Source organism: Haplochromis burtoni, unplaced genomic scaffold (genome assembly GCF_018398535.1).
Source record: "Haplochromis burtoni strain Fernald_Lab_line unplaced genomic scaffold, NCSU_Asbu1 Contig_6, whole genome shotgun sequence".
In the NCBI taxonomy this organism is placed as follows: Eukaryota; Metazoa; Chordata; class Actinopteri; order Cichliformes; family Cichlidae; genus Haplochromis; species Haplochromis burtoni.
The window spans coordinates 2,155,401-2,180,658 of NW_024582367.1; the positions used below are offsets into that span (position 1 = coordinate 2,155,401).

The window sequence follows — 25,258 nt, forward strand, 5'->3', positions numbered from 1 at the left end:
TTTTCAGGTTGTTCATGGTCAAGGTATCTAGTGCCTTTGCCGACTGGAAGCCTGAAACATGGACAACTAGAACACAAGAGTCACAGGTGAAAATAAAAACACTTTATTAATCAATAAAAACAATTCTTGATTGCCAGCAAATACCTCAAAACGGAGGGAACTACATCCAAACTCAAAGCAGAGGGTGTGACCGTTAATGGAGACGTTTTTAAACAGACTACATAAAATCATAACAAACACAAACATGAAAATATTTACAGAACAAGACAGACAAAAAAAGTGCACTAAGTAGTAGCAGTACTAAGTAGTTGGTGTTACACTGAAGTGAATGTTAACCAGAGGTTCATGCCTGAATATCACATTTAATGAGGACACTTCTCCGTTCAAAACTGTTTTTTTTGGACATCATCTTAATGTTGCGAGTTCTGTTCAGCCTCTTGGAAAAAGATCTAGCCTATCTCCTATCTCAGCTGACACAACGGACCTATTTTATTTATTTTTTTTAAGAAGGTGATATAACACATGTACTGACAAACTTCATTCAAATAGACAAGTAATAGCACTTCTACTTTGAGAACATTTTTTTTTAAAATCCCTCCTCTCTTCGGCTCTCAAAACCCATAAAAGTGACGGAAAGGTTAAATAAAGGCATTCAGATCAAAGTGGCCACGACACGTGTCGTCATTTCACACATTCAAATTGCTTTTGCGTTATCAGTCACGTGGCTCGCTCTGTTATTAACACAAAAACTTGATTGAAGCCAACACTTTGGCTTTACAGCAGTTTAAAAAAAAATCCTCAAGTGGTTTTTCGTACAGTCGCAACGCCGTACCAGGGTCGTTCAAAGTAAAACAAAATCTACAGGGCGAGGAGAATCAGGCAACTCGATTTAAACTGCAATTATAGAGAACTCTAAAACATTTCCAAGAAAAAAAATTGGCAAATATGAGTAGAAACTGAATAGAAACTCGCAAAGTAGTTTATTGGTTTTTGGTCATTTTTTTAGTCAAGCAACCTTATCTAACCAAAAAAAAAAAAACTGTTTTCTTGTTACAGCTTTATGTTTTTGAATTGATCTTTTCTTTTTCTTTTTCCACAATTTCCTTTTTGCTTTGTTAATTTACATATTCTTTTCTCATTCATTTGCAACTAGTTTTCTATGAAATTTGCATTTTTTCTTGTGAATTGTCTGTTTTTTCTCATAAATTTTCTTTACAGACTTTTTTTTTTTTAAACTGTGAATTTACATTTCATTTCCTGATAATTTTCCACCAATTTTCTGCAATTTTAATGTAAATTTCCATTTTTTCCCCTCATGAATTTGCCTGTTTTGTTTTCCTAAAATATCTCTTTCGACTGTAAATATTCTCCTAATTCTTTTTCTCTTAAATTTTTCAGGTCTTCTTCCCATAAATTTGCCAGTTTGTTTCTTGTTTCTAGTTTTGAAATAATAAACAGGTTTTTTTCTCCTCAATTTGAGGTTAAAGCAAAACAATTCTGAGAAAACAAACAAACAACAACAGCAACAAAAAATCTCTATTCTTTTGTCTCAGGCCTTCACCTCAGCTTCGCCAAGCTTTTTAAATTGTTTTCGCCCTTAACCGGCCCTAATACACTGTTGTATTTAACATTTGGCGCGTATGTTACTTGAAAGGGAAGTTGCTACACCCCAGCGTCAACTGAGCCTGCCTTCTGTTAATGCTAAAAATGGGGCATCCAAGAAAACTGAATGACTTTGACTCAAGACTGCCTGGAGTTGGTTTTAATAATGCACTACTCTCTGGAGCTCCTGGCCCATCACCGTTATCTTGAATTCTTCCTTTAATTACAGGCTCAGAATTTAGAATTCAACAAAAAGGGTGTAGGCGTCTATGTAAAGCTGATGTGGCTAGACCTATAACCTTGCTTATACTACAGATTATGAACAGTTAATAAGAGCCTTCCTAAACGCAGCTCCCGTATTTAATCCTGCAGCGAAGGAATAGCGACAGACACGGCAAAATGCATACAGCCAAGCCTTTTAAAGACAAATTACAGTGCTATGTATAATTTATAAGGAAGTCGATACATTTTGCAATGCAGCGTGCCTCCTCCCTAAATCTGCTCCCCTTCAAAGACTTCACCTCCAGGCCTCTTTCAGCAGTGACCAGCGCAAGAATGCTCTCAGCCTCTCATCTCAACATCCACCTTCCACACATCAAACCCGATCTATTTATGGCCTTCTAAACTTAGATGCCACCTGACTCGAAAACTGGAACCTACAGAATTAGAGTGCAGTGTTGGAGCATTTAAGATGTATACAGATCATGTGATGTGCACCAAATACAACCTTTGGTTAGTATAGGTGTTAATTGGCATCCTAAAATAATGGACTTCCTTTTGGCCTTTGGTATCTAAACTCACAACCATCGATGCATTTCTTTGCAACTTAAAAGCCTCAGTGACTATGAAAATCACCAAAAGTCTCCAGGGTGGGATGTGATCTGATAGTCCTTTAAAACCTTCGGTGCATAGGTATTCCAAACATCCTCGATAGTGTTCTTGTACTCCCCCAGTCCCTTCTTTCACCCTGCGAAACTCCTCCATCCTCAGTGGTTTGGTGCAAAAGGATCAAGAGCAGCTAATTATTTTCTTCTTCTTCCTAATAGCTCGTTTTATGTCCTTTTATATCCCCCTTCTCCTCGTCTAAATAATTAAATCTCAGTACTTGAACGAAGAGCTACTTCTGCGTCAAAGTTGTTTCCAGGAACAAAAATTGTAGGAACAGAATGAAACGGGAGAAACTAATGCAGGAAGAGTAGTCAACAATGCCATTTTTCTACTCACCACAATCTTCTTAAAGGAAATAAGGACATCTCTCTCGTGTCTGCAGAAATCTTTCTTACTGACTTAGCAAAGTTATAGAATAAACAGCAGTTTGTGCTCCCTCACTTCTTTTTGTCCTTCTGTTTTTTCTCTGGCTTTCGGTTCTGCTCGGCAGTCGTCACGCCGCGGGGCATGATGAGCACGCTGCCGTCAGCGCTGTACTGCAGCGAGTACTCGCTGGGAGGATAGGGCCGGCCCTCCTCGTCCCGCAACTGAGTGAACACCTCTTGGTACAAGCTTTGCATCTTCTGCTTCATTTGCCGGATGGAGCGAATGAATTCCATCTTCTCCTTCAGCAGGCGGGCCTTGTCGCGCCTCAGATCTTGGACGCCCTGCTCCAGCTTTATGATGGTGTCCAGCTTGCGTTTGCGGCAGTTCTGGGCTGCCATCTTGTTCTTCCCGCGCCTGCGGATGTCACGGATAAGGGCCAGCTGGGCTTCGCTCAGGTGGTGCTTGGCTAGCAGCTCGTTGAACTCTTCCACGGGCAAGTTGATGATCTTTTCATTGGAGAAGGGGATTTTCATGGCCCGGGCTCTGCGCTCGTCGCGGCTTGAGTGCTTGTCGAGCAGGTCCTGAGGAGGCTGAGGCTTTGAGTTCTGTTTGTCACGGACAGTCTTCTTCCCGACCGAAATGGGGAGCTCTGGGTGCTCAGAGAAGGCAGAGGAAAGCGGCAGGTTGTAGGTATGATTATGGCTGATGCTGTCAAGTTGAGGGAGAGTGTGGAACTGGGAGGGGTCCTGATAGCTCATACGGCAGAGCTTGCTATATTCAGGCTGGTAACCTCCAACAGCTCCTTCCTCTGTCTCTACAGTGGCCACCTCAGAGTCAGTGCTGTAGCCCACAGCTCCTTCCTCCGAGAAAGTGGCAGACGTTGAAGAGGAGGAAGCTGCAGATGAGCAGGAGGTTTCTGAGCTGCTTGGGGAGACCGGGCTGTGGCTGGAGTCCAGGGAAAGACCAGAATCTGAGTCAAGCTCATCCTCCAACTGGGACGCCTGGGCCTGACTGAAGCCCTCTTCCATGGCGAGGTCCAACAGGCTGATTTCGTCAAGCATCGACTCCTCCAGCAGGGTGCTGAAAGGATCGGGGAGGACAGGGGTGGAAGTAACGTTGTTACTGGAACTGTTCACGTGTGGCGGGAGAAAGATCCCAGTTAGGTTGGTGGCTCCGAATGTGGAGTTGATGTTAGTGGAGTTGCTGGAGGAGGGTCTAAGTGTGGCGGTTCTTGGGGCAATGCTTGCCGAGTCCAGCTGAGGGTTAAAAATCTGGGGGAAGTCTTGGCTGCAGCTGGGGAGGGAAGCCTGATGAAGGCTGACATCCTGGTTTATTGGTGTCGAGCGAGTAGACAATTCAAAGTTTCCCGCAGTGCTTGACTCAGTTGTCCCACTTATGGCACTTACGCTGCTTGAATTGGTGTGGAGAGAAGTGTTGTTCACTTCCATTGCCTTAAAAAAACGAGTTTAAAGAGAAAAATGCATTATTTTAAAACAATGTTAAAATAATTTCAGTATTTTGAATTTAATGTAGACCTGAAGGTGTCTGGTCTTACAAAATATACTTCACAAGCAATCATGAGGACAAAACAAAACCATCTTACTTGTAGCTCCATGATGGCCATGATGTCTTGCCACTGCTGCTCCAGGTCTAACTGTGGTTCTGCTGAGGGCAGCTGTGGCACCAGAGGGAGGCCCTGAGATGTAGAAGGAACTTCTTCATTGGAAACGGCAATTTCTGGGCTGACAACCGGGGCTGGAAACTGATTAAAAATATCACATAAATTAAAAAATAACTTGAGTTTACATTATATGTAGCTTATTGTGCCAATTTATCCAATTTAAAATATGAGACTGTAGGTCTGATTTATCTTTCAGCTGCACTAAAGTAAGAACTGCTCAAGTTTTGAGAAAAGGGGAGTGCATCGTATCTCATCAGTCAAATCCAAGGCATCCTGCTTAGGCTGCTCTAGCCTGCCTTGAATTACTGCTTCCTCCACCCCAACTCCTCACACTTGTCAATATCATATTTGCTTTTCCCGATGGCTGGTCTGTTCTGTTCCCTAGTTAGTGGTTTCTGCTGCTGCTCTCACTGCCTTAGGCTTTCCGCACATGTATGTGGGAGGGAGGGGAAGAAGCGATGCCACCAAAAAAATAAAATATGTGGCCATGACAATTTCAACAGCAGATTTTTCTTTGTTACCTCAGTTTCTTCTCCAAAAGGGAATGTGGCCTCCAACAGCCTCAAGCATTCTTGTAGAGACAGTGAAGTCTGTGTGCCGAGAGCTGGGAGCTGGTAACACCGAAAAAAAAAAAAGAAAGGTAATAATCTTAAAGTGTTTTCACAAGAGAAGCTCTTATATTTTATTTGTCCAGACAAAATGGCTTTTTTTTGTACACACATGAAGAAGTTCATATATATGAATTGGTATGGGGGATTGCTGCCTAAATTTGAATAATTATCCAGGGTATAAACCAGGGCTTCCCTCACCAAAGACATTCCTAGTTGACAAGCAGTTGCCATTTTAGGCCAGCAGTTCTTAAACTGTGGGGCACACAACCAGGGAAAAAATATGGAGTAAAACTTAGTTAATTGAAGGTTGGCTTTTTACTGCATATTCAGAACTCTGGTGCTCACTAAGGCTGCGGCCATCCCGTCAGGGGAAAATCACCAGGACGATATAAAAAAAAAAAAAAATCAGATACAAATATTTTTAACCAGCTGTTTTTACATGGGTTTTTACTGGGGCTTCTGAAATGCCAGAAAAAAAGGTGTGAGAACCACTATTTTAGGTCATTTGTTAACTCTTTGTTACATCTTTTTAATTCACTTACACATATGCTTTTTGGGGGGGAATCAAAAAATGTTTTTTTTACTTAATTAATTAATTTTTTACTTCCAGGTAGTAGAAGAAAATCTAATCAACACTTACATTACACAGAAATACAACAGCGAAGTTTAAAAGCAAAAATATACATTTTACAAAAACATGTGCACCCAGCCAGGACAGCTCCTAATCTAAGAGTGATCCATTGTGGCTAACATTAGGCTACATGCACGTTTAAACAGTAAATCAGTGCTTGAGGTTAACAATTGACTCACCTGAGGGGTTTCCGGGCACATTATTGAGGTCATCCTTTACCGTCTTTAAATGATATCACACTTTGGATTTATAGCCCAAAAACTATGCAAATGATTTTGTCAGTTTGTGAGCAGTTTTATTTTTTTACGCAGCCAATCAACCAACTAACTTTGCCAATAGAAATCAAGACATTGCTTTCTTAACAGTGCTTGTGATTGTTTCACATCACAAGCAAACTCCAGCAGATTCTGCTTGGAAGCAGACTTGAGACACTCCTTTTTTGAGGGCTCTCCTTCTTTGGGCTTTCACACCCTGCCCATATTAGCTCAAACAGTTTAAGGCTGTAAGCATCAGTCATTTCGACAGTCCAGCTCAGGGATGTCCAACATGTGGCCCAAGGGCCAAAAATGTCTCCCAATGTGGGGGTTTAAATTATTATCATTTTTTTTTTTAAAGGCAGAAATTTGTGACTTTTCACTGTATTTTTCTCTTTAAGGAAAGATAACCTCGTGAAAGTCTGAACTGTTAACCTGAGGCAGAGATCTGAGTAATCGTCATTTTTACAACCTTCTTACTAACAAAGAAATCACCCATAGCATACAATACTAGGCCAAAAAAGTACCGGATAAACAAAAAATAAACCCAACAGGTGGGGTTTTTTTTGGGTTTGTTTTACTATTACTTTCATTATATATCAGAAAAAGTGTGTGTGTGTGTGTGTGTGTGTGTGTGTGTGTGTGTGTGTGTGTGTTGGGGAGAGGGGGGGGATTTCTGTGAATTAACAGAAAACTTCTGTTTTATTTTACAGGACAAAGTCCAGGAAACGAGCTGTCAATACTTTTTCTGTAATTTTACCATGCAGCCAGTTTCCTTTGATTTACCGCAGCAGCATTTCTTTGTAATGTGGAAAAACAGACACAGTCAGAAATGCACTTACTTTTCTAAATACATCTCGATCTGGTCATAATTGGTTTAAAAACAAACAAATCCCAACCCCTTCTTTTAAGTCTAGCTGCTGAAATTTTAAGGCCTAAACAGACAAATTCCTGTAATCTCTCATTTGTTTCCTGGACTATTAATGCAGTTAGTTAATACTCTGTGTATTTGTCAAGTCAATCCCCAGCTAATGTATCTAATCAATATTTAACACAAATTTCTTTTGCTTTTGATTTCGTTATGGGTTCGTATAAACCCTGTGCTTGACACTATGCGTCTCTGTGCAGTTGTACTTTTATGGTGGGTAACATGATCTTGTGATTCTGAACTGCCTCTGGTTCGCTGGAAAATTCTCTTGGATGTGAAGCCTTAAAATAAATGCAATACAGTCATGTGCGTCTCTGTGAAATGAACTTCTACCTTAATCTAACTGCAACGGCTTGATGTGCTTTATATTACCGGCTTGTGTGACTCAACAACGAGATGATGCTATTACATACATGCGGAGCAATTTTGATTTTGAGCACAAATTTTTAAACTTGCAACATCTTGGTCAAATGCAGCAAAGAAACTAAGTGGAGAGTCTCTACATTTATAAAATTAATACTGAGCAGAGAAAATTTCCTTTTTATCACCAGTGTACAGCTCCTATTTTTAAGTTTCCTTTTTATGTCTTAAAAGGCAGACGTCCGACTAAAAACAATAGCATATAATGAAAGGCTTGGTGTTAACAAACCTGCTCAGGAATGCTCTCTCCAGTCTCTCCATCCACTGGTGGAGCCCCTTGTAAGTTCACGCCATTTCTCCAGCTTTCTTGTTCCTCATTCCTGTCTTTGTTCTCCTGTGGGCTGGGCTTCTCCTCCTCGTTTTCCTTCTGACGGTTGCTGTAGTTAAAAACTTCTCTTCCTGCGCCAAGATCAATGTCCTGTCGCCATAGGATGTCAATCAAGTCAATGTCCTGAAAAAACACAGAGCAACCATTGAAAAATGGCCCTGTATAGAGAGGAAAGGTACTTTAATAGCCACATACTGACTATCAACATATTTGGCATGTGCACGACTAAAAATATGACCTAATATATGATAAATCGACACTTTTTATTAAACCTTTTATATGGGCCGTTTTCATCTGAGAGTGGATATAACACAAATCAGATGATGTAACCGTGACATAAACACTTGGGCACGGTAGTTATCATGTGATCAGAAAGAAGTCTTGCTTTATTGCAATCCAATAATGACTGTGAACTCGATCTCCACAGTGTCAATATGGCCATTGTGTGTTGAGAATACTTCACATAATAGTTAATGTGAGAAATAACAACACATAAACACTAAACGTAAAAGAAACAAACAAAAAGATTGTATAGTTATCATGTCTTTCGTTCCATTTTAAGGTAAGGAAGTAAACATGGGGGGGCTGCTCGCCATGCATTTCAAAGTTGGAGAATGTTAAATATGGCCAGAACCACAGCTGTATTAAATGTGACTCAACTGGTTCGACTAAAAATATCACACACTGATAAAAGACCTAGGGTGGAGGCTGTTTTTATTACTCACCGTAAAGCTATGTTGAATGAACTTTTTTGTATTTATTTTTAGTAGAAACGGATACTAAATACTGGATTTATTAATAAATACATATATACAATGTTTTCAGGTAATAAAAAAAGCATTTTTTCCTCTCTTCTTTCTTTTTTTATATTTTTTTTTACTTTGCTAGGCTAGACTACTCTTAAATCTGCCATTCACAACATAAACACACATTCACACATATATATATATATATATGATTTTATATGGCCTATATGTATCATAGTTACTGTAATTATTTAAATTATTTTGCTTTATGCTGCGTTTAATTTTTGGCTTCTGTAACAAACAAATTTACTCATTTGTTGAAAAAAATTCTCTTTTAACATAACTCAAATCCATAAATTCTGCTAAACGGAGAGCATCTACATTTTGATTGATGCTCTCCTGGTGGAAACATACCTCTTTTGTGAGATCATCATTGCCATCCCTGTTGCCGTGCTCCTGGTTGCCCTCGGGGGCCACAGCTCCCAGGCTGCTGTCCGCTGTGTTCAGACTGTATGTGGATTCAGGCGCTCCACTTCCTCCCCTCATGGCCGGGGTAGCGTCAGGGTTGTTAACGTCCTCTAGGCCGGCCCCATTGTCCAGGGTGATGGTGGGGCTGGACTGGCTGCTGGCGGACACCACAGTATCAGAGTCACGATGCACTAGCCAGGTGTTGAGCTCTGTACTGGGCACGAAGAGGCGATCCAGCTGGCGCACCTGGTTTAGCAGTCGTCTAGTGGTGAAGAAACGATCGAGGTCCACACTTTTTGGATGGATGCCATAGCCGTCCAGCGTGTTGCGCAGGTTGTGAAACTGTGTCTGGGTGTAGGCTGAGCTAGGCCCCAGGATGATCTCTCTCAGTGGGGGCAGCTGATTGTTTAGGTAGGTGTCAACGTCCACCCGCACCCCAATGAGACTCAGAAGGATGGTGAACTGAATCAGGCCCTCTGTGAAGTACTTTTTCAGGTAAAGCATTTCTTTACAAAGGAACAAAAGGTGAAAGTAAAAAACAAAAACAAAAAGGGGGCCAACTTTCTTGGATCAATAGTTCTCCACTACCACTAAAAGACTGAGATAGATACATGAACATAAAAACCAGTTAAATATAGCAAAAGGGGAGGGTTGTCAACAGGATTATCTATGTCAAAAAGCTGTATAGGATCCAAGATGAGGTTTTCACTTTTTTAGAGAGTCCAGTTTAAAGTCAAAGCTCTGCTCTTCAAAAGAGTGTCATCATCCCATTCCTGGCAAAAGTGAGAAATAAATGTGTTAATGCTCTTTTGCAATAAAATTAAACATTACAATACATTCAGCCCTGAAGCACGCCAAGCCTTACCTACCTACATTTGCTTTAGGCGCATGTTAATGAAAACAGGACTTGCTAGCCCATTGCAACCACTCCATTCTCTAAAGACTAAATAAGTGATGTCGGTTCGCAACGCGCAATGCCTCCTCATTGCTGGACATTCAGCAGCCCAGAGATGGTGAAGAGAGAGCTCCATGCATCACCCCACCCTTTACAGGACAACTACTTCGTGTGGGTGCTGCTGAAGGTGAATGAGGGAGTCCAGAAAGCTCGCTGGGCTGCTAGCATACGCACCAATGTTAGGTGGATGGCACGGTCCCTCCCTCCTTTCGTCCTTACGACGTTAGCTGTTAGCTGCCCTGTCTCTTAAAATCCGGCTATCGGTACTACGCATTACCTTATTACACAAGACAAAGTAGCTGTGATGCGTTTTATCCACTTACCCTTAAATAAATGACAGCTTTCTCTGTTTATATTTTAATTTTAGGACTGCCTACTTCCGCTGTAGCTAGCATCAACAATCTCCCTAGCAACAAGTGGTGAAAAGGTGATTGACAGAAAGTACAGCCATCCACATGCTTTGGGCGCAGCGACGACACATGACTCCAGTTACTCCCGACCAATAAGAATAGGGCAAGGGCGGGGTTGACAGAAAATGCCCAACTACTATTGGAACTCAAAACGTACACTGTGCTAGCCTTATGAGCTAGTTTTCTTCTAACTACCTAAACAATTCAGTTAGTTTTAAAAGTAACGTAAACAAGATACACCACTATGTTCATTGACCTCCCGTAAACATCACTTTTATTAATTTACGTGTCTGCTAACGTTAGCTTGCGCCGTAAGTCAATGCGGTTTCGCCGCACAGTATTACTTATTTAATTTAAAACCTTTTGATTGCAATACTTACGCATGAAGATTTTGCAAGTGTGCCTTCATGCCTCAAAGTCAGCTTAGAATAGTAACAAGTCCTTTTTCATTAAAAGTTCCACAGTGATGCCAGATACAGCACTCTCCAGCCTTTCCTCATTGAATGGCCCACCATGACTTGCAAAATTGCTAGCTAGCCCGGCTAGCCTAGCAGCGCCGCTTGACACCAAAACACGCTTTCACACAGAGCATGCGTAGAACATTCTAGTGGCAAGCTTTCATCAGCCGACTGAAAATTCCCCCGCTGGTAATCTTCCACAAGTGTACGACGGCAAAATAAAGATGATAATAATAATAATGATGATAATGAAAAAAGGTCAAGGGTGAGGACATGCATGTAAAATTTCGAAATAAAAAATATTTTGTAATGTTTTGATTTACAAGAAATAAAAGTAAATATTACGGGAAAAACACGCAAAATTACGTGAAAAGGGGGAAGTTAGTTTACTTAAAATATAATTGGAATCTGTCCTGAGACTAAATGTAAACCTAGTTGTTGAAAAGTGGTTTCAAAATATAATTTTAAATACAAAATAGCTCTCGAGAACCCAGAAAAAAATCAGTGTTAAGTTATAAATCCACGTTTTTGTTTTGATTTATTGACCTCTCTTGGAACTTTTAAACCATTTTTATTTTTATTTTGTAATTGTCCATAGCAGGTTGTGCCTCACAGCATATGTGCAACGCTGTTACTGAAACCTTTTTAGCCTGTTAAACAAGAACGAGTGGTAACACTGTGTCATCATTCATATGCTTTGTATTTTTCCGACCCTTTTTTGCATCGGGACAGTCTAAAAAGTGCAGAACGGGAAAGCACATTACACGCATATTAAGTAATAACTTTACAGCCAAAGTGTCCTTTTCATAAAACACAGCGGCCCTTTATTCTGCTGTAATATTGTTGGAAATATTCAGGGAATCACTTTGTTACAGTTGGTTACTGCACTTTTCAGCTAAACAAAGTGGTAATGTTGAGCTGAATTAGTCATATTTGTTATGACTAATGTCATTGACTAATTTTCATTTTCCGTTTTTCCCCTCATATATTTATGAGGACTTCTTTTTTTAGGTAAAAATATTCATTTTTATTTAGCTAAGTTTTGACATAAATTTGACCTTTTTCTTAGTGTTTTCTTGTAAATTTACAACTTAAATATTGTAAATTCTTGATTTACAAGAATTTGTTGGGGGTGATTTAATCACCTTCACCCAGTCTTTTAAATTTCAAATATTTAGTTTTTTAATTATAGTGAGTCTTGAAAGCAATGACAATGCTTTTCAATGATAATAAAATGAAAATGTATTTATATTATAAATATATTTAAAGAGGTTTGTAAGGTTCCTTTGCAGTCATAATAACATATAGAAGTCAAAGTATGACATTCATATTATGGATGCATAGTCTAAAGAAACAAAACACACACACGGAAAAACAAAATAAACCAGAAAATTCTGGCAAACATCAGCGACAAAGAAGATCTTGTTCTTCAGCCAGTGGTCATGAAAAGTTTTCATCATTTCCGACGCGGCTTCAGTGAATAGTACATGGCTCAGCTGAAGGTCCAGATACATCTCTCAGGTCTTTGATGGATTTATTCCTATTTCTTAATGACATGACCTTCAGATACTGTTCATCTGCTGTTTTTCAAAAATGTTTTCAAGTCTGTCGCTCCTTTTGCCCCAAACTTGTCCAGTTTCCTCAAATTTCTTAAGGTCACACTGCACGCTACGCAGTGTGTTTGTTTTTTGGCCAATAGCTTTTTTAGAATCACCTTGTTGGTGCAAATATACCAGTTTATAACTGCAAATCAGTGTTGTCTTTGGCATTTTTCAAGCATTCCTCTGAAAATGGTTAGGTACAAGGACTGGACTGAAAATGAGTGAAAAAGCAGTCAATGTCCAAAGAAAAACTTCAGAGGTCCACTTTAGAAAAATTTCAAGAAAATCAGCTTTCTTGGAAGCGAAATATAAAGAAATGAGTGGTGGCTCCGGACTTTTGGACAGTAATATATTTTGTTTTAATACAGGGGCATCAAAACTTGAAACCTGCTTAAAATCCAGTTTTATTCCCTGGTTTTAAACCAATCCTAACAATACACAAGTTATTTTTATCACGTTTTAGTATTTTCAACATTGCTTGTTTCTTTATCTCTACAGCAGTTATACAAAAACGCAAAGAACAAAAAAAAAAACCCCAACAAAAGTTTACATTAAATATCACTTTTTTAATTTCTGTTGTAGATCATGACAAAATATTTTCAGTGACTGTCTGAAGTTCACTAAATATTAACCCCCATCAGGTTCACAGGCCTGTTGTGGTATCGCTTTGAAATGTCTGCCTCGATCTGTGAAAACAAACATAACAATCATCAGTTACTTCTGAGAACATTGTCGGCGTAACACTTAGAATTTGTACCGTTTCCATGTCACATAGAATATGAATACCTTTATGTGTCTGCTCATATTTAAACAGAGATCTCACAATGACAGTTTTCAGTATTTTCTGCTTCCTGCAGCCTCCTCATTTGACATAGCTAGTAAATTATCCATCGTGCAAACAGAAACAAATACAAAAAAATAATGCTGTACCAGCTTCTGGAGTTCCCGGGTGCATCCTGCCAGCAGGTCAACACGAGGCTCCAGCCTGGACTGCTCCTGCAGGGCTTCCTGCCTCTTCTCTGCCATTGTGGCTCCTTTCAGCACCAGAATGTCAGCCTGCTTCATTTTCTGTCTCAGCATCTCTGACACGCGCTCAACATACCTGAACACGCACATCACATTAAAAATAATGAATGAAAGGTGCAACATTTCTGATGCATACAAAGGGGTTTTTCCACTTTATTTAAAGACTGATGCTCATGATAGAAATGATTTATGTCATTTATACTGAATAAGTGGCTCTGTATTGTAGCGGTTAACTTATTTGCCTAACAAGCAAAAGAGCCCCAGTTTGAGCCCACAAGGAGTCACAGAGGGGTTTGTGTCAGGAAGGGCATCTGGTGTAAAAATCTGCCAAATCAAATATGCAGAGCTACCCGCTGTGAATAAGTGAGCAGCTCAAAGTAGCTTATATTATTTATACAGAATAAAATGTATTGTCAGTGTACTTTACATAAAAAAGGACCTGCTACAAGGCAATTAATTAAGCATTCTATACTTTAATTTCCCTTCTACAGAAGAGAGACAGAATAATAAAAGTTAACTGTCTCTTAAATCACAGCCAGTTATGGTAGAAATGAATCACAGAGCTAATCACACTAACCACAGACATGAATGTCAAGGTAATATCAGGCTTGCAATTGTTTATCTGCAAAGGTTTTTTCTGGGTCTGATTGGAGAAAGGGGATCCTTAAGAGTACAGAAACTCCAGATTTTGTGGCACAAATTCTAACTTTCACTTTCTGAAATAAGCACAGGGATGGGGAACTCCCGGTCTCAACGGCCGGCGTCCTGCAGGGTTTAGATGTGTCCTTGATCCAACACGGGTGATTTAAATGGTTAAACGACCTCCTCAACATGTCTTGAAGTTCTCCAGAGGCCTGGTAATGAACTAATCATTTGATTCAGGTGTGGTGACGCAGGGTGAGATCTAAAACCTGCAGGACACCGGCCCTCAAGGCCTGGAGTTCCCCACCCTTGCTCTAAGCTATAAACTTGTTAAGCTATTATATACAAAAGTCACAATAAAGTGCTAAAGAGAAGTTTGAAATGATAGTTCTTCATCTTATGTGTGTTATTTTACAACAAGGTTATGTATTCACATTGTTTCCTGAAATAGAGCTCAGTGGTGATCATGCTGATAGTCTGGCGACCATCATACCGTGGAGAGGCGTGAATCATGAACAGGTGCTGCATCCGGAGAGAGGTGAGCCTCCCCAGAAGGTCCTGCACCTCAGACAGCATCGCCTGGATGTGTTCGCAGGTTTGGCCTTGGATGACCGAGGGGGCCTGCTGGAACTGGCTCATAGCTACCACATCGCCCTCTTCTCTCATCTCACTCAGACGCTGAGTCAGGAACACCTCCAGCTGCACCAACAAATGAAGCCAGAGTCATGTGTCAGTGACAGAAAACCAAATCTGGCATTCAAACACTTATATATAAATATCAAAGTAAAAAATGCAATTGCACCTCAACAGTGGGAGTATTCCTTCAGGTGAAATATTGTTAAACTGAGATCCTAATCTTCTGTTATGTCTGAATGCATAAGACCATATCAGCTAAACATTTATCAGGACCAGATTTTTCTATTTAATCCACGTAAAAGATTATGAAATCACACCATCTGCCTTTATTGCCTCTTTCCTGAATTTCTGCAGTTCTCTCTGTGCAGAGGTCTTCCTTATCGCACCAGCAGCTGTTTAACCATGCAGCAGAGACACTCCTGACTAGTACCAAACACCGAAACCATGACCCAATTCCAATCCTTTTCACTTCATCTGGAGTATAAAGTGGCCGCCTCTGCATTTCACTGTTGCTATGCATTCGTCTTGATTCAGTGCTACAACTAGAAACTGTTTGACCTCAATCTTGGCGTTCTTTTTTCACCATTCTAACTTCATTCTTGCAGCTTTGTTGCCATCTCTTTTGAGCTTATCTAAAACTTTATAATGACATGTAGCCGCTGTGCTCACAAGAACGTCAGGCTGCTTGTTAGTGGTCTCAAAGCCTTCACCTTGATAACACACTGCAGCTATTTTATTCAGCTTTCTTCTTTTCTTTCTTCTTGGTTTACTTCGTCCTGACTGGATTGCTTACCTGCCAACATATGTATGTTTCTACAATCTGAAATAACCTTCTTAAAGGCATTTGAATTACATACACCAGCAATTTTCAGCTGCAGCTGTGTCTTTATTCTTACTTAGCCACTGCTACAGAGAAGAGACACACAAGGAGATTCTTCAAATCTGAAGTTATACTTTGAATACTACATTACACTTTACTGCACTATTATTCATGTTCAGTAGTACCTAAAACATGTGAATTACTGCAACCTGTTTGCAGTGTGCTCTGCCTCCAGACAAAAATCAAATGAGGCAGGCTTCAGACACCCCCTGTACCCACTTAATTAAAAGTACAGATAGATGTGTGCTGCTCTGATGGCCTTGGGAATAAAATGTTTTGATTTGAATTAAATAATAAGTATGGTGCACACAACTACATGGATTGACTGCTAAAAACTGAGTCAACTCTTGAGTTTGGCTGTTAACGCAAACCTTGGACATTTTACCTTTTGTTCCACAACATGAAACACATGTAAATAGCTCACTGGTTAATATATTATGTGTACTAGAGAAGATGCTTACTGGCAAATGACTAAATAAGACTGCAGATAAGTCGTCATCAGAGTGAATGCAGGAGGTGATGGTGAAGTCATAAGACTATGGCGTACTTTATTTGTAGCCTAATGGCAGAAATACCTTTGGTGGCTACAGTCATGTTTCAGACATCAAGATTTTTCTTGCGTCATCCCAACATTTACAGTCCCTCCTCTCACCCTCCACACTCCCTGCCTTTCCTTCTCTCTCGCTGCCTCCTAACATGCCTTCCCCCTTTCCTCTTCCTTTGCATTCGCCAACAGTAGCAAAGCGTTCACCAGCACTCTGACGAACATTCAGCACTGAAGGTGGTCTTCGTTAACCTGGGCTCTGACTGATCCAGTATGGAAATCTCATTCTTCATGATCCACATGTTTGATTTTGGCCAAGATTTTATGCCAGATGCTCTTTCTGACACAACCCTTCCTATTTATCTGGGCTCGGGACCAGCATTACACATACACTGGCTTGTGGACCCTCGCACAGTTGTGTTCCAACAAAACCTGTAGACGACATAAGCTTTAACCTTCCAGGAACAGGGTGTTCCTAACTTTTTGGGTGGCCAAGAAAACCCCCCAAAAGCATTTCCCCGGCACTTCTATCTGAAACTAAGCAGTTCAATTAGACCTTTTTCCTTAATTTAAATAGATTTAATGGCTTAGTGAGGAGACCTGTGGGACTAAATGATATTTACAAATTTTCATCATCAATAATTTTGTCCAGAACATTTTACAATCATCACACAACCTTAAGTTAAAATACAAATGTTCAACCTAAAAAACTGAGCAACACTTAGCTAGTCACTGAAAGGTCACTCCTTCTATCCTTCAAAATTTTAGTTTTTAAAAACTGCAATAAATATAAACAACAACAAAAGACTAAAACCATACAAATACAAATAAAAAAAAAATTACAAAATGTCCTCCGTGTCAGTCTGTGGAACTGTTACCTTACACGTTTTTGTCTGAAAGTTAAAACTGATGCTGTTAAATGCTTTTCACAATCATTCACTCCAAACACATCAGCAAACCTGGTGTGTTTGGAGTAAAACAAAAAGTTTTTAACAACACACTCTCCCTCTAAGCTGCTTAATGCTCCACTTGTGTGTTCTGCCTATAGCTTTCTATCATTAGGCTATATACAAATATATGTGGGTCTTCTTGAAGTAATTTGAGATCGAATGACTGTAGTCTTTACCTCCATCAACTCGTCAATGAACCGGCTGCGTGACTGAGGGTTTTCCAGTATAGTTAGAGCATCTTCTCCCCTCGCCACTCCCTCAGGGCCTTCAAAATAAAATGGACATTTCAGCAGCTGAGCATGTGACAGCTGCAAACATAAAAAGGATTAGAAGGGGGAAAAAAAAAAGTTTCTCACAGTCTGTGCCCACATCCACAATTTCAATTTCAATGGGAGCTTCTGCGCTGTCACCCCAGTCGATACCGCCTGCCCCGGGGTCCTGATGAGGGAGACGGAGAGAGAATAGTTTAGCCTTTTACCTCCCATTACTCAACTGACTACCTTCTCCCAAAAAGTAATCAACACTGTGGTTTATTACAGCTTTTTCTGCCTGGCATAGCTCTACAGTACTTTTAGACATTTTCACCCAATATATTCTGTAGTTCCGCAATCATGTAACCATATACTTTTACTTTATCCAGCAGTTCTCAAACTTTTTCTGGCATATTCCCTTCAGAACCTGAGAGATTGCACCAAACAGAACAAAATGTATTATCAAGCATTAACAATTATAATGAAAGAACAAAAAAACAAACCAAATTTAATTTGACTTTATTAAAAGTTAACAAAAATGCCATTAAAGCGTTTTTAATATTTTATGGTGCAACGTTTTTGACCATTCATTCATAGCGCCTGTATATTCCAAGCAACTATACAGTAAGATATCTATTTTGACCATTTATCCATTAATCTGAGGTTATGCTTGACTCAATGGCCACTTCCTACACACACTGATGTTGCAACACAATACATCACCACAACATTGTATACGTCACTCACTGCAGTCCCCTGAAATTAATTGTGTCTCTGCAGGGAAAAATATACCTGGTAGTGCGTCACTCAAACAAAAACAAAAAAAGTGTCTTTTATTTTCAATTTTTTTCTAATTTTCTTGAACCCCCCACCCCACTCCCAAACCTCTCTACTGGTTCTGTTCACTTGCAGGACCCTGCACTGATAGACTGTGGAGATGCAATTTTCCACACCATTGGTTGTGCCAAAGAGCTGGAGTTGCATGCCAGCAGTAATGGCACAAATTATGTTGCAAATTGCTGCACATAAGGGGGACAATAGCGAGCAAGCAACTTTGCTTTAGTGGAACCTACACAATGAAAAAAAGTTTTCATTATTATTGTTGTTATTATTTTACCAGGCTTCATATGTACGATTTACCTTGTAGTTTTAGCCAGTTATTTTTGGCCATTTGTATGTTAACTTGTGACCTATTTGGTGTTAATCAGCTTGCTAACATGTTTTCACACACACTGAATTTCTGCTGCAAAATTCAGGCACTGCAGATGATGTCCAAAGATGAGGATGTACCTTTAAAAAAAAAATCACTATATTGCACTCTATCATTGTTTTAGAGGAAAGGATGCAACGCAGACGTGTTCAGACGCCCTACCTTGGAGTTCGGCTCCAGGCTGATTCCCCAGTCTATTCCATCCTCGACTGTGATGCCTGAACTCACACCCAGGGAATCTGATACTTTGCCAAAGTCGCCCCAGTCGATCTAAAACAGATTTTAGAAGACGAAGCAGAAACAGCGGTAAGAAAGAACTCCTGCTGTGAGTGGACATTTGGAATCACTTTGAAACATGCAGGCATTTACTGATAATTTCAATTATGGCCCAGTTTACATAGTGAACTGCATTAAGATAGAATAATGAATGGTTCTTACTAGTTTTAATTATATGAGCACAACAACAAGAATACACATGCGGTAAAACTAACCGTGTCCTCTGTGATGGTATCAGGTGGTGATTCACCCACAACTGGCCTTTCAACAACTGTGGGGACTTTCCCCGTTCTCCACTCATAAAATGTTTCATTCCCTCTTTTTTGGGCAAATGTCAGCATAGGGAGGACTGGCTCAGACCTACAAATGACAACATGTGAGCTCATGTGACCCAGCACAAACATTATCTATGGTTTATGTAGTTAAACAGAACAGAAAGTGTTTCTTTAAAGTTTACTTTCTTAGTTTTTTGTGAACTGCTCTAATGGATATACACCGATGTTTGAGCTGTATCTGCAAAAATATACATTTGAGTGAAACTGCGACAAAACAAAACATAATATTTTAAGTCTGGATGATAAACTGGATTTCAGTTACAACTGAAAATAATTTAGCTTCCAATATTATGAAAACACAAAGTTTTTACACTGAAAGCTGCAGTTGCCCAGTCACAGATGCATTTATAAAGGCCTTTCATGCTTTTTTGGTCCAAGCACACATCAACACGTGGACTGGAAGAGTCAACCACTTTACCTCTGATTAGCAAAGGAGCTGCTTTAACTCATGAGTGAGCCTTTGGACAACCTGGTCTATCTAGAACGAGTTAGGATCATGAAACTTGAAGGATCATTAACAGTTGCCTGCAGCCGGCTTTGTCTTTTTAACTCAGATTGTCTCTCATCCCATCTGTTTTTGGCTCACTCTTCACAGAATGGCCCACCTTTTATAACTCAATTATTAACTTGTTTTCAGCTTGAACGACATTTAAAGTTCAAGGAGATTCCCCGTGAAAAGTTTTTAACCATTTGTTAAGTTTGTAACTAACCAATTTTAAATACTTAAGATTTCAATATTGCCCAAAATAACAGAAATTATGTTTTTTTCCCCCATAACATGGCATCTCTACTGTATCCCTTACTCACCAGTCACAGACAAAGTTTGTAAAGGCAGCATAAAGTTGTATTTGCTCTTCGAGCCTCGCAGCATCCTTCCCGACTTCGTCAAGAACCGCTGGCAAGTCCTTCACCAGAGCCTGAAGCTCTCGAGGCACATTTTCACCCTGTAAGAAGCAAATAAGTCAATCAAAGGCTCAGAAATCCTCACATAGCACACGATTGTTAAAGCTTTTCCACCAGCTTCCTGTGAAGTTTAGATTTGAGTTTAAAATCTTTGTTCTTACATTCATGGCCTTACTGGGTGAGGCCCCCGCCTAAGGTTACTGCTTTCTGTTCACATTCGCATCAATCAGTTAATAAAATGCGTAACTCTGAGTGTTTGTGTCTGAATATTCTCCAAAAGGTGTGCACGTTCTTGCACTTACTGTGATGCCATACTGTTTGCAGGCAGCATAGTAGCGTTCCCTCAGGTCTGCAGCTGAGCTCTGGCACTCCACCTCCCGCCTGCTCAGCTCCTGCTGCAGCTGCTGAGCTTTGGCCAGCTGCCTCCTCAGAGCCGGGCCTTCGTAGCTCACGTTGCGGCTCAGCAAGCTGGCCAACTCCACTGGGACGCACAAACACATTTTTTTATCATTCAGCACATGCAATTATTTTGTTTCTTCAGCTGGATTTTGTGGTCGATATCCTAAGCTACACAAATGCAGCAGCAAAATTAACACTTCATAACCTTCCTGCTTTAAAAGAGGGAGCCTACAGGTATAAGCAAGTTAAATCTTGACTTAAATCAAGACTTCAGGAACTTTAACATATCTTAGACTAAATTTAAGGGCTGGAAAAATACACCAAAAACCACAGACTGTATAACAGATACAGAATAGCTTCAAGATCTGAAACAGCAATGGGAAGTGCTTTAATGCTGCATTCTTTCCATCCAGCAGGGGGCGACTCCTCTACAGCCACCAATTACATACAGTCTATGGTGAAAATACACTCTTTTAAAGTAAAGTTAAAAATAATCACCAAGACAAAATATAAGGTGGTTCATGTTGCTAGATGTCAGTTTTAGCTGCTAATTTAAAGTTTTCTAACCATAGTGATATTCACGTGTTAGACTTTGTACATCCACGAGGCCCTACTTGGGAAACTTGATCATTAGAAGGTGCACATAGAGCTCTAGAATTTAAAGAAGTTCTCTTGGACTTGCTTCGTGCTGCTATATAAGCAATCTGTGCATGGAAAGTTTTACATTTTAGTCCCCAACACCGGATGATTAAACTGTTTTTCTGTTAAGGCAGCAGAGTTGTGAAATTTGTGACCACAGAACATCAGAAAACGCGGTTGAAAGAGTCGCAGTTCTGCAGACAGCAAGCTGTGTGAAAATGAACTTTGGTTAACATGGTTGAAATTTATTTGCACTAAAGAATGCTTTTTTATTTACTGATTCGGTTCATCTGTCTAAAAACTACAGATGAAAGTGAGCTTTTAGGTCAAATATATGCCTTGTTTATTGTCCCTACAAAATAAACAAGCTAAAAAAATAAAAATAGACAATATGACATAAAGTGACAACAAACGGTCTCATAAGCACTCTGTGTAAACAGGTAGACTGGTCTTCTTTGCCTTTTCCACCAGTATGTTACAAGGTCAGCATCCAACTGGGCCTAAACCAATTTCCCACCTGGACCCAAGTTCAGGGGTCCCTATATTTAAGACATTCTTTTAGGCATAAGCTACAATAATTAGGTTAACCAGATACATTATCTCATTGCTAACTGGTTTAAAGCATATTAAACAGCATGAAAGTCTTAGCTGAATTATAAAGCATTAACACATGTTTGTACACAGTCGCATTTCACGACCTAAATGTTTAAATGGGACAAAAATAGCAGCACTGAGAGATGGAAATTTGCACATTAACAAGACAAAAAACACTTAAAACTCATCCATACTGTCAGTAAATATGAATTAAAGATATTTTAAGATTTATTTTCAAAGGAGCCAAAGACACCCTGTATAAAATACAGAGCAAAAAGACATGTAGCTGCGTTCACAGGTGTTTTTATACTATAATGAAGACATATTGATATGTCTTTCCCTTATTTTCCTAATACACTTACCCAAATAGACATTATCTGCTTCATAAAGAGACACAATCTCCTGCCAGTCCTATGAAAACAAAACCACAAGGGAGAAAGTTTAACAGCACAAAACCCAAATAAAAAAATCCCCTTAACATGTGACATTGACATGTATGAATCCTCTCACCTTCATCCTCTGTGATGAGTATCTGCCAAAGATGTTCTTGGAGGAAGCCTCAGTTCCCTTCAGGATTTCCACGATCCTCAAGCAGTGAAAGTAGTGAATGTCTGTCAGTGAAAGTAAACAAAGCACAGACATAGATGAAGATTTAAAAGCATTAACAGCTGCTTAAAATACAATAAACACCAAAAGCCATGCTCCTCTGCAACCCCTGCTGGTGTTGCAGTAGCAGTGCAAGAGTCTTTGGGAGTTGCCTGAGGTTAACTGCTAGTTGTCCACAAGTTGTGCAAAAGCATGCCTGAGGTTGGCTTGGGTGGGACAACACTTATTGCTAAACCTTGTGATGCTCTCCTCACTGCCATTATTAGCTTAGACTAGACAGTATTTTAAAATAAAACCATTAAAAAACTCCAATGTTAGTCTCCACTTTGTTGCAGTCATTAGCAGGGTTGTAACACCACCTTAAAAAAAGAATAATGATAACAAGAAAAAAAAAACATTAATAAAGTTGTGAAGTGGGGTTTAAGCCTGCATTGATGATTATAAAGTAACCCGAAACCTATATCTGGTTGGAAAGGGGAGTCCCTGAGAAGAGTAGAAATGGTGCTAAATAGCCTGCTGGGTCCATAATAGATTCATCTCTCAGAGAAGTGGAAGGATGGGTGGGTGTATAGAGTTGTAGGGGACCTACAAGAGCCGGAGAGGAGCGCCTTGATCTCCTCGTTCTCCGGCATGTCCTGGATGGCAGCATTGATCTTCTCCCTGATCACCTTCACTGCACTTTGCCATTTCAGGTTACAGTGCCTCCGATCCACCAGCCAGTCTGCAACCACACAGAGCAAGTTTACGTCTGTAACATCTGTTTCAGCCAGCAGGCTAAAGGACTACAGTGCTGTATTAGCTGCTTGTAGCCCAGCTGCAGAGGAACACATAGAAAAGCAAGTGCTTGTTTTAAATGTGCGTGTTTTTGTCTTACCTAAAAGTTTGCTGGTCTGTATGTCGATGGGAAGGTTCTGAATGTTCCGCTGCAGGGAGACAGCCAATAGATTTTGTTATTTACACCTTTTACCTCCTCTTTACCTCTAATATCACATTAAACCGTTAGGAAGACATTGTGAATAAGTATCTTAAAAAATGTCATAGGATAGACTGTTTTCTTTGCTAACTTAAACTCAGTGTAAAGTGTTCATTTCTCTGTCACTTAAGTGGACTTTTGACTGTGTCAGCTAGCTAGCGTTAGCTCGCAGGCTAGTTTTTAAAGCCAGCTCGGAAAAAAAAACTAAATTTAATCTCACCTCCATTATTTCCTTTTCTTTTTAAAAACGTTTCCGACCATTCAGGGCTTCATTATACGATTATATTCCGGTTTATATCCAGGATTATCATCACCATCCGGAGCTTTCCTGTTTATGACACGTTAGGAGAAAGAGAGCCAATAGGAGGAGGCGATGTTGCCATGTCGATAGCTGCATTTGGATTGGTGAATCGTCGTGGCCCCTGATCGGTGCAACTAATGAGACTGTCGCTAGAGGGCGGTAGTGTCACTTTACTTAAGGTCAGTTATTCCCAAACTAAGAGTAGCCCATGAAAAATGTGGAAGAATACCTGGAAAATGTTGGCCATTTCTTGCTATGGGTCAGTCATTTGTTAAAAAAAAGGTCTCATGATATTTCTTGCACAGTTAAATAAACATAAATGTAGTTTACCTTCAGAAAAGGAAATTTACATCTATCTATCTAGACAGTTATTACCTGCAAGCCTGTTAAAATAAAAACATTTGACACAGTTGTAACAAATGTGCTCCAATTTCTTTAAAAATGTATTTAAATTATTCTGGTTCTGTGTCTACATCTCATTTATATCTCTCTTTATTTGTTTATTTCATGCTTTCCTGTATACTTATTACTCTATTATCCAAGCACACTATAGAAAGTATGCTATTTCTTTGCACTTAATGCTTTGCATGTTTAAATTCATGCACAAAATTGAGAGGAAAAGAATCAGAACATTAATCCAAGTTTTATATCCACAAATAGGAAATTTTGAATTCTAAACTTAAATTTATTGTTTAAAAAAATTTAAAAAATGAAATTTGTTGAAATGAGATGATGAAATGATGAGAAATGGGCTAGTGGAACAAGAAGCTCAGACGTGGACATGGGATGAGAACATGGCGCTGTTGGAATGCCACTATGCAATTAACCTCAACAGAAAGGGTTAAATGAAGAGGATGTGGGACCTCTTGACTTTTCGATGCCCAACATCTAGACCGACGGTGAAACAACTAGTAACTTAGTGTTCCAGCATTCAGAAGAAGCAACTGCTATCACAGCTGGAGATTGATGAGGTACAACACAAATGCTACAGCAAGGGGGAGCCAGGATGTCAGGTCAGGAGGGAGATCATCACCCCCACCCGAGATTGGGTACCAAGCCCAACAACTGGTGTGTTGAAGTCATTGAGTGAGACCTCAGCGGTTAGTAGATCTAAGACCACAGCAACCTTCCTGAACAGGGTTTATAGTAACCATTACAGTGGCAGACATCCCAGAAAGGCCTGTCCGACTCTGGAGAGTCGGACAGGCCCCCGACATGATTCACTCCTGCTAGCTGAAGAAGCTAACTGCACAAAGGAACCAACTGCTAATAAAAGAGGCACAAGATCCCAGAGGATCCCCAGAAGGGACCAGTCCCATCCAACTACCGGCCAATAACCTGCCTCAGTACCACATGGAAGCTCCTGGCGGGCATCATATCGGCTAAGATGAACAGGCATGTGGCTCAATACACGAGCGGGGCACAGAAAGGAACTGGCAGAAACACCAATCACCAATTAACGTCACATTTTATGTCCATCTGTTATATTTTATACATCTGATGAGATATCATTATCTCATCAGATGTATAAAAAGGTTGCTCATAGGGGGTCATATGATTGTTGGGTTTTTCTCTGTATCTATGAAGCGCCTTGAGGCGACTTTTGTTGTGATTTGGCGCTATATAAATAAAATTGAATTGAATTGAATCATTATTAATACTTATTTATTTATGTTTGATTTTGGCCGTTCAGTGATCAATAACTAAACATTAAACTTTGTTAACTAAACTATTAACAAAACATTC

At 39.9% G+C, this 25,258-nt stretch overlaps 2 protein-coding genes across 5 annotated transcripts; both read right to left on the reverse strand.

The window, feature by feature from the left end:
* Nucleotides 1-80: 80 nt before the first annotated feature.
* Nucleotides 81-10,898, reverse strand: nfe2l1b (nuclear factor, erythroid 2-like 1b). Of its 4 annotated transcripts, none has more exons than XM_005913693.3 (6): nt 10,669-10,898; nt 8,870-9,696; nt 7,611-7,832; nt 5,059-5,148; nt 4,460-4,618; nt 81-4,307 (listed from the first exon to the last, which is right to left on the reverse strand). In XM_005913693.3, exons 2-6 carry the CDS (start codon nt 9,425-9,427, stop codon nt 2,928-2,930), a joined length of 2,409 nt encoding a protein of 802 aa, XP_005913755.1. In that variant the 5' UTR covers nt 9,428-9,696; nt 10,669-10,898; the 3' UTR covers nt 81-2,927. The 4 variants fall into 4 exon arrangements, with proteins under 4 accessions (XP_005913755.1, XP_005913757.1, XP_005913758.1 ...); XM_005913695.3 differs by lacking the exon at nt 10,669-10,898 and adding an exon at nt 10,202-10,643; XM_005913696.3 differs by lacking the exon at nt 10,669-10,898 and adding an exon at nt 10,053-10,195.
* A 1,994-nt stretch (nt 10,899-12,892) lies between these two features.
* On the reverse strand, nt 12,893-23,590 carry cdk5rap3 (CDK5 regulatory subunit associated protein 3). The gene is made up of 14 exons (XM_005913692.2): nt 23,432-23,590; nt 23,113-23,161; nt 22,828-22,959; nt 22,143-22,243; nt 21,995-22,043; nt 20,303-20,481; nt 19,905-20,041; nt 18,978-19,122; nt 18,649-18,756; nt 17,382-17,463; nt 17,202-17,290; nt 14,509-14,714; nt 13,278-13,449; nt 12,893-13,033 (listed from the first exon to the last, which is right to left on the reverse strand). The coding sequence occupies exons 1-14, from the start codon at nt 23,435-23,437 to the stop codon at nt 12,968-12,970; spliced, it is 1,521 nt and encodes a 506-aa protein (XP_005913754.1). The 5' UTR covers nt 23,438-23,590; the 3' UTR covers nt 12,893-12,967.
* Nucleotides 23,591-25,258: the final 1,668 nt, after the last annotated feature.

Coding starts and splice junctions, on each gene's coding strand:
- nfe2l1b (XM_005913693.3), bottom strand. CDS start 9,427: ATGCTTTACCTGAAAAAGTACTTCACAGAGGGCCTGATTCAGTTCACC. Junction 4,619..5,058: donor CTTTTGGAGAAGAAACTGAG/GTAACAAAGAAA, acceptor ATTTTTAATCAG/TTTCCAGCCCCGGTTGTCAG. Junction 4,308..4,459: donor TGGCCATCATGGAGCTACAA/GTAAGATGGTTT, acceptor CGTTTTTTTAAG/GCAATGGAAGTGAACAACAC.
- cdk5rap3 (XM_005913692.2), bottom strand. Junction 22,960..23,112: donor ACAGACCAGCAAACTTTTAG/GTAAGACAAAAA, acceptor GTGTGGTTGCAG/ACTGGCTGGTGGATCGGAGG. Junction 19,123..19,904: donor ACAAACTTTGTCTGTGACTG/GTGAGTAAGGGA, acceptor TGTCATTTGTAG/GTCTGAGCCAGTCCTCCCTA.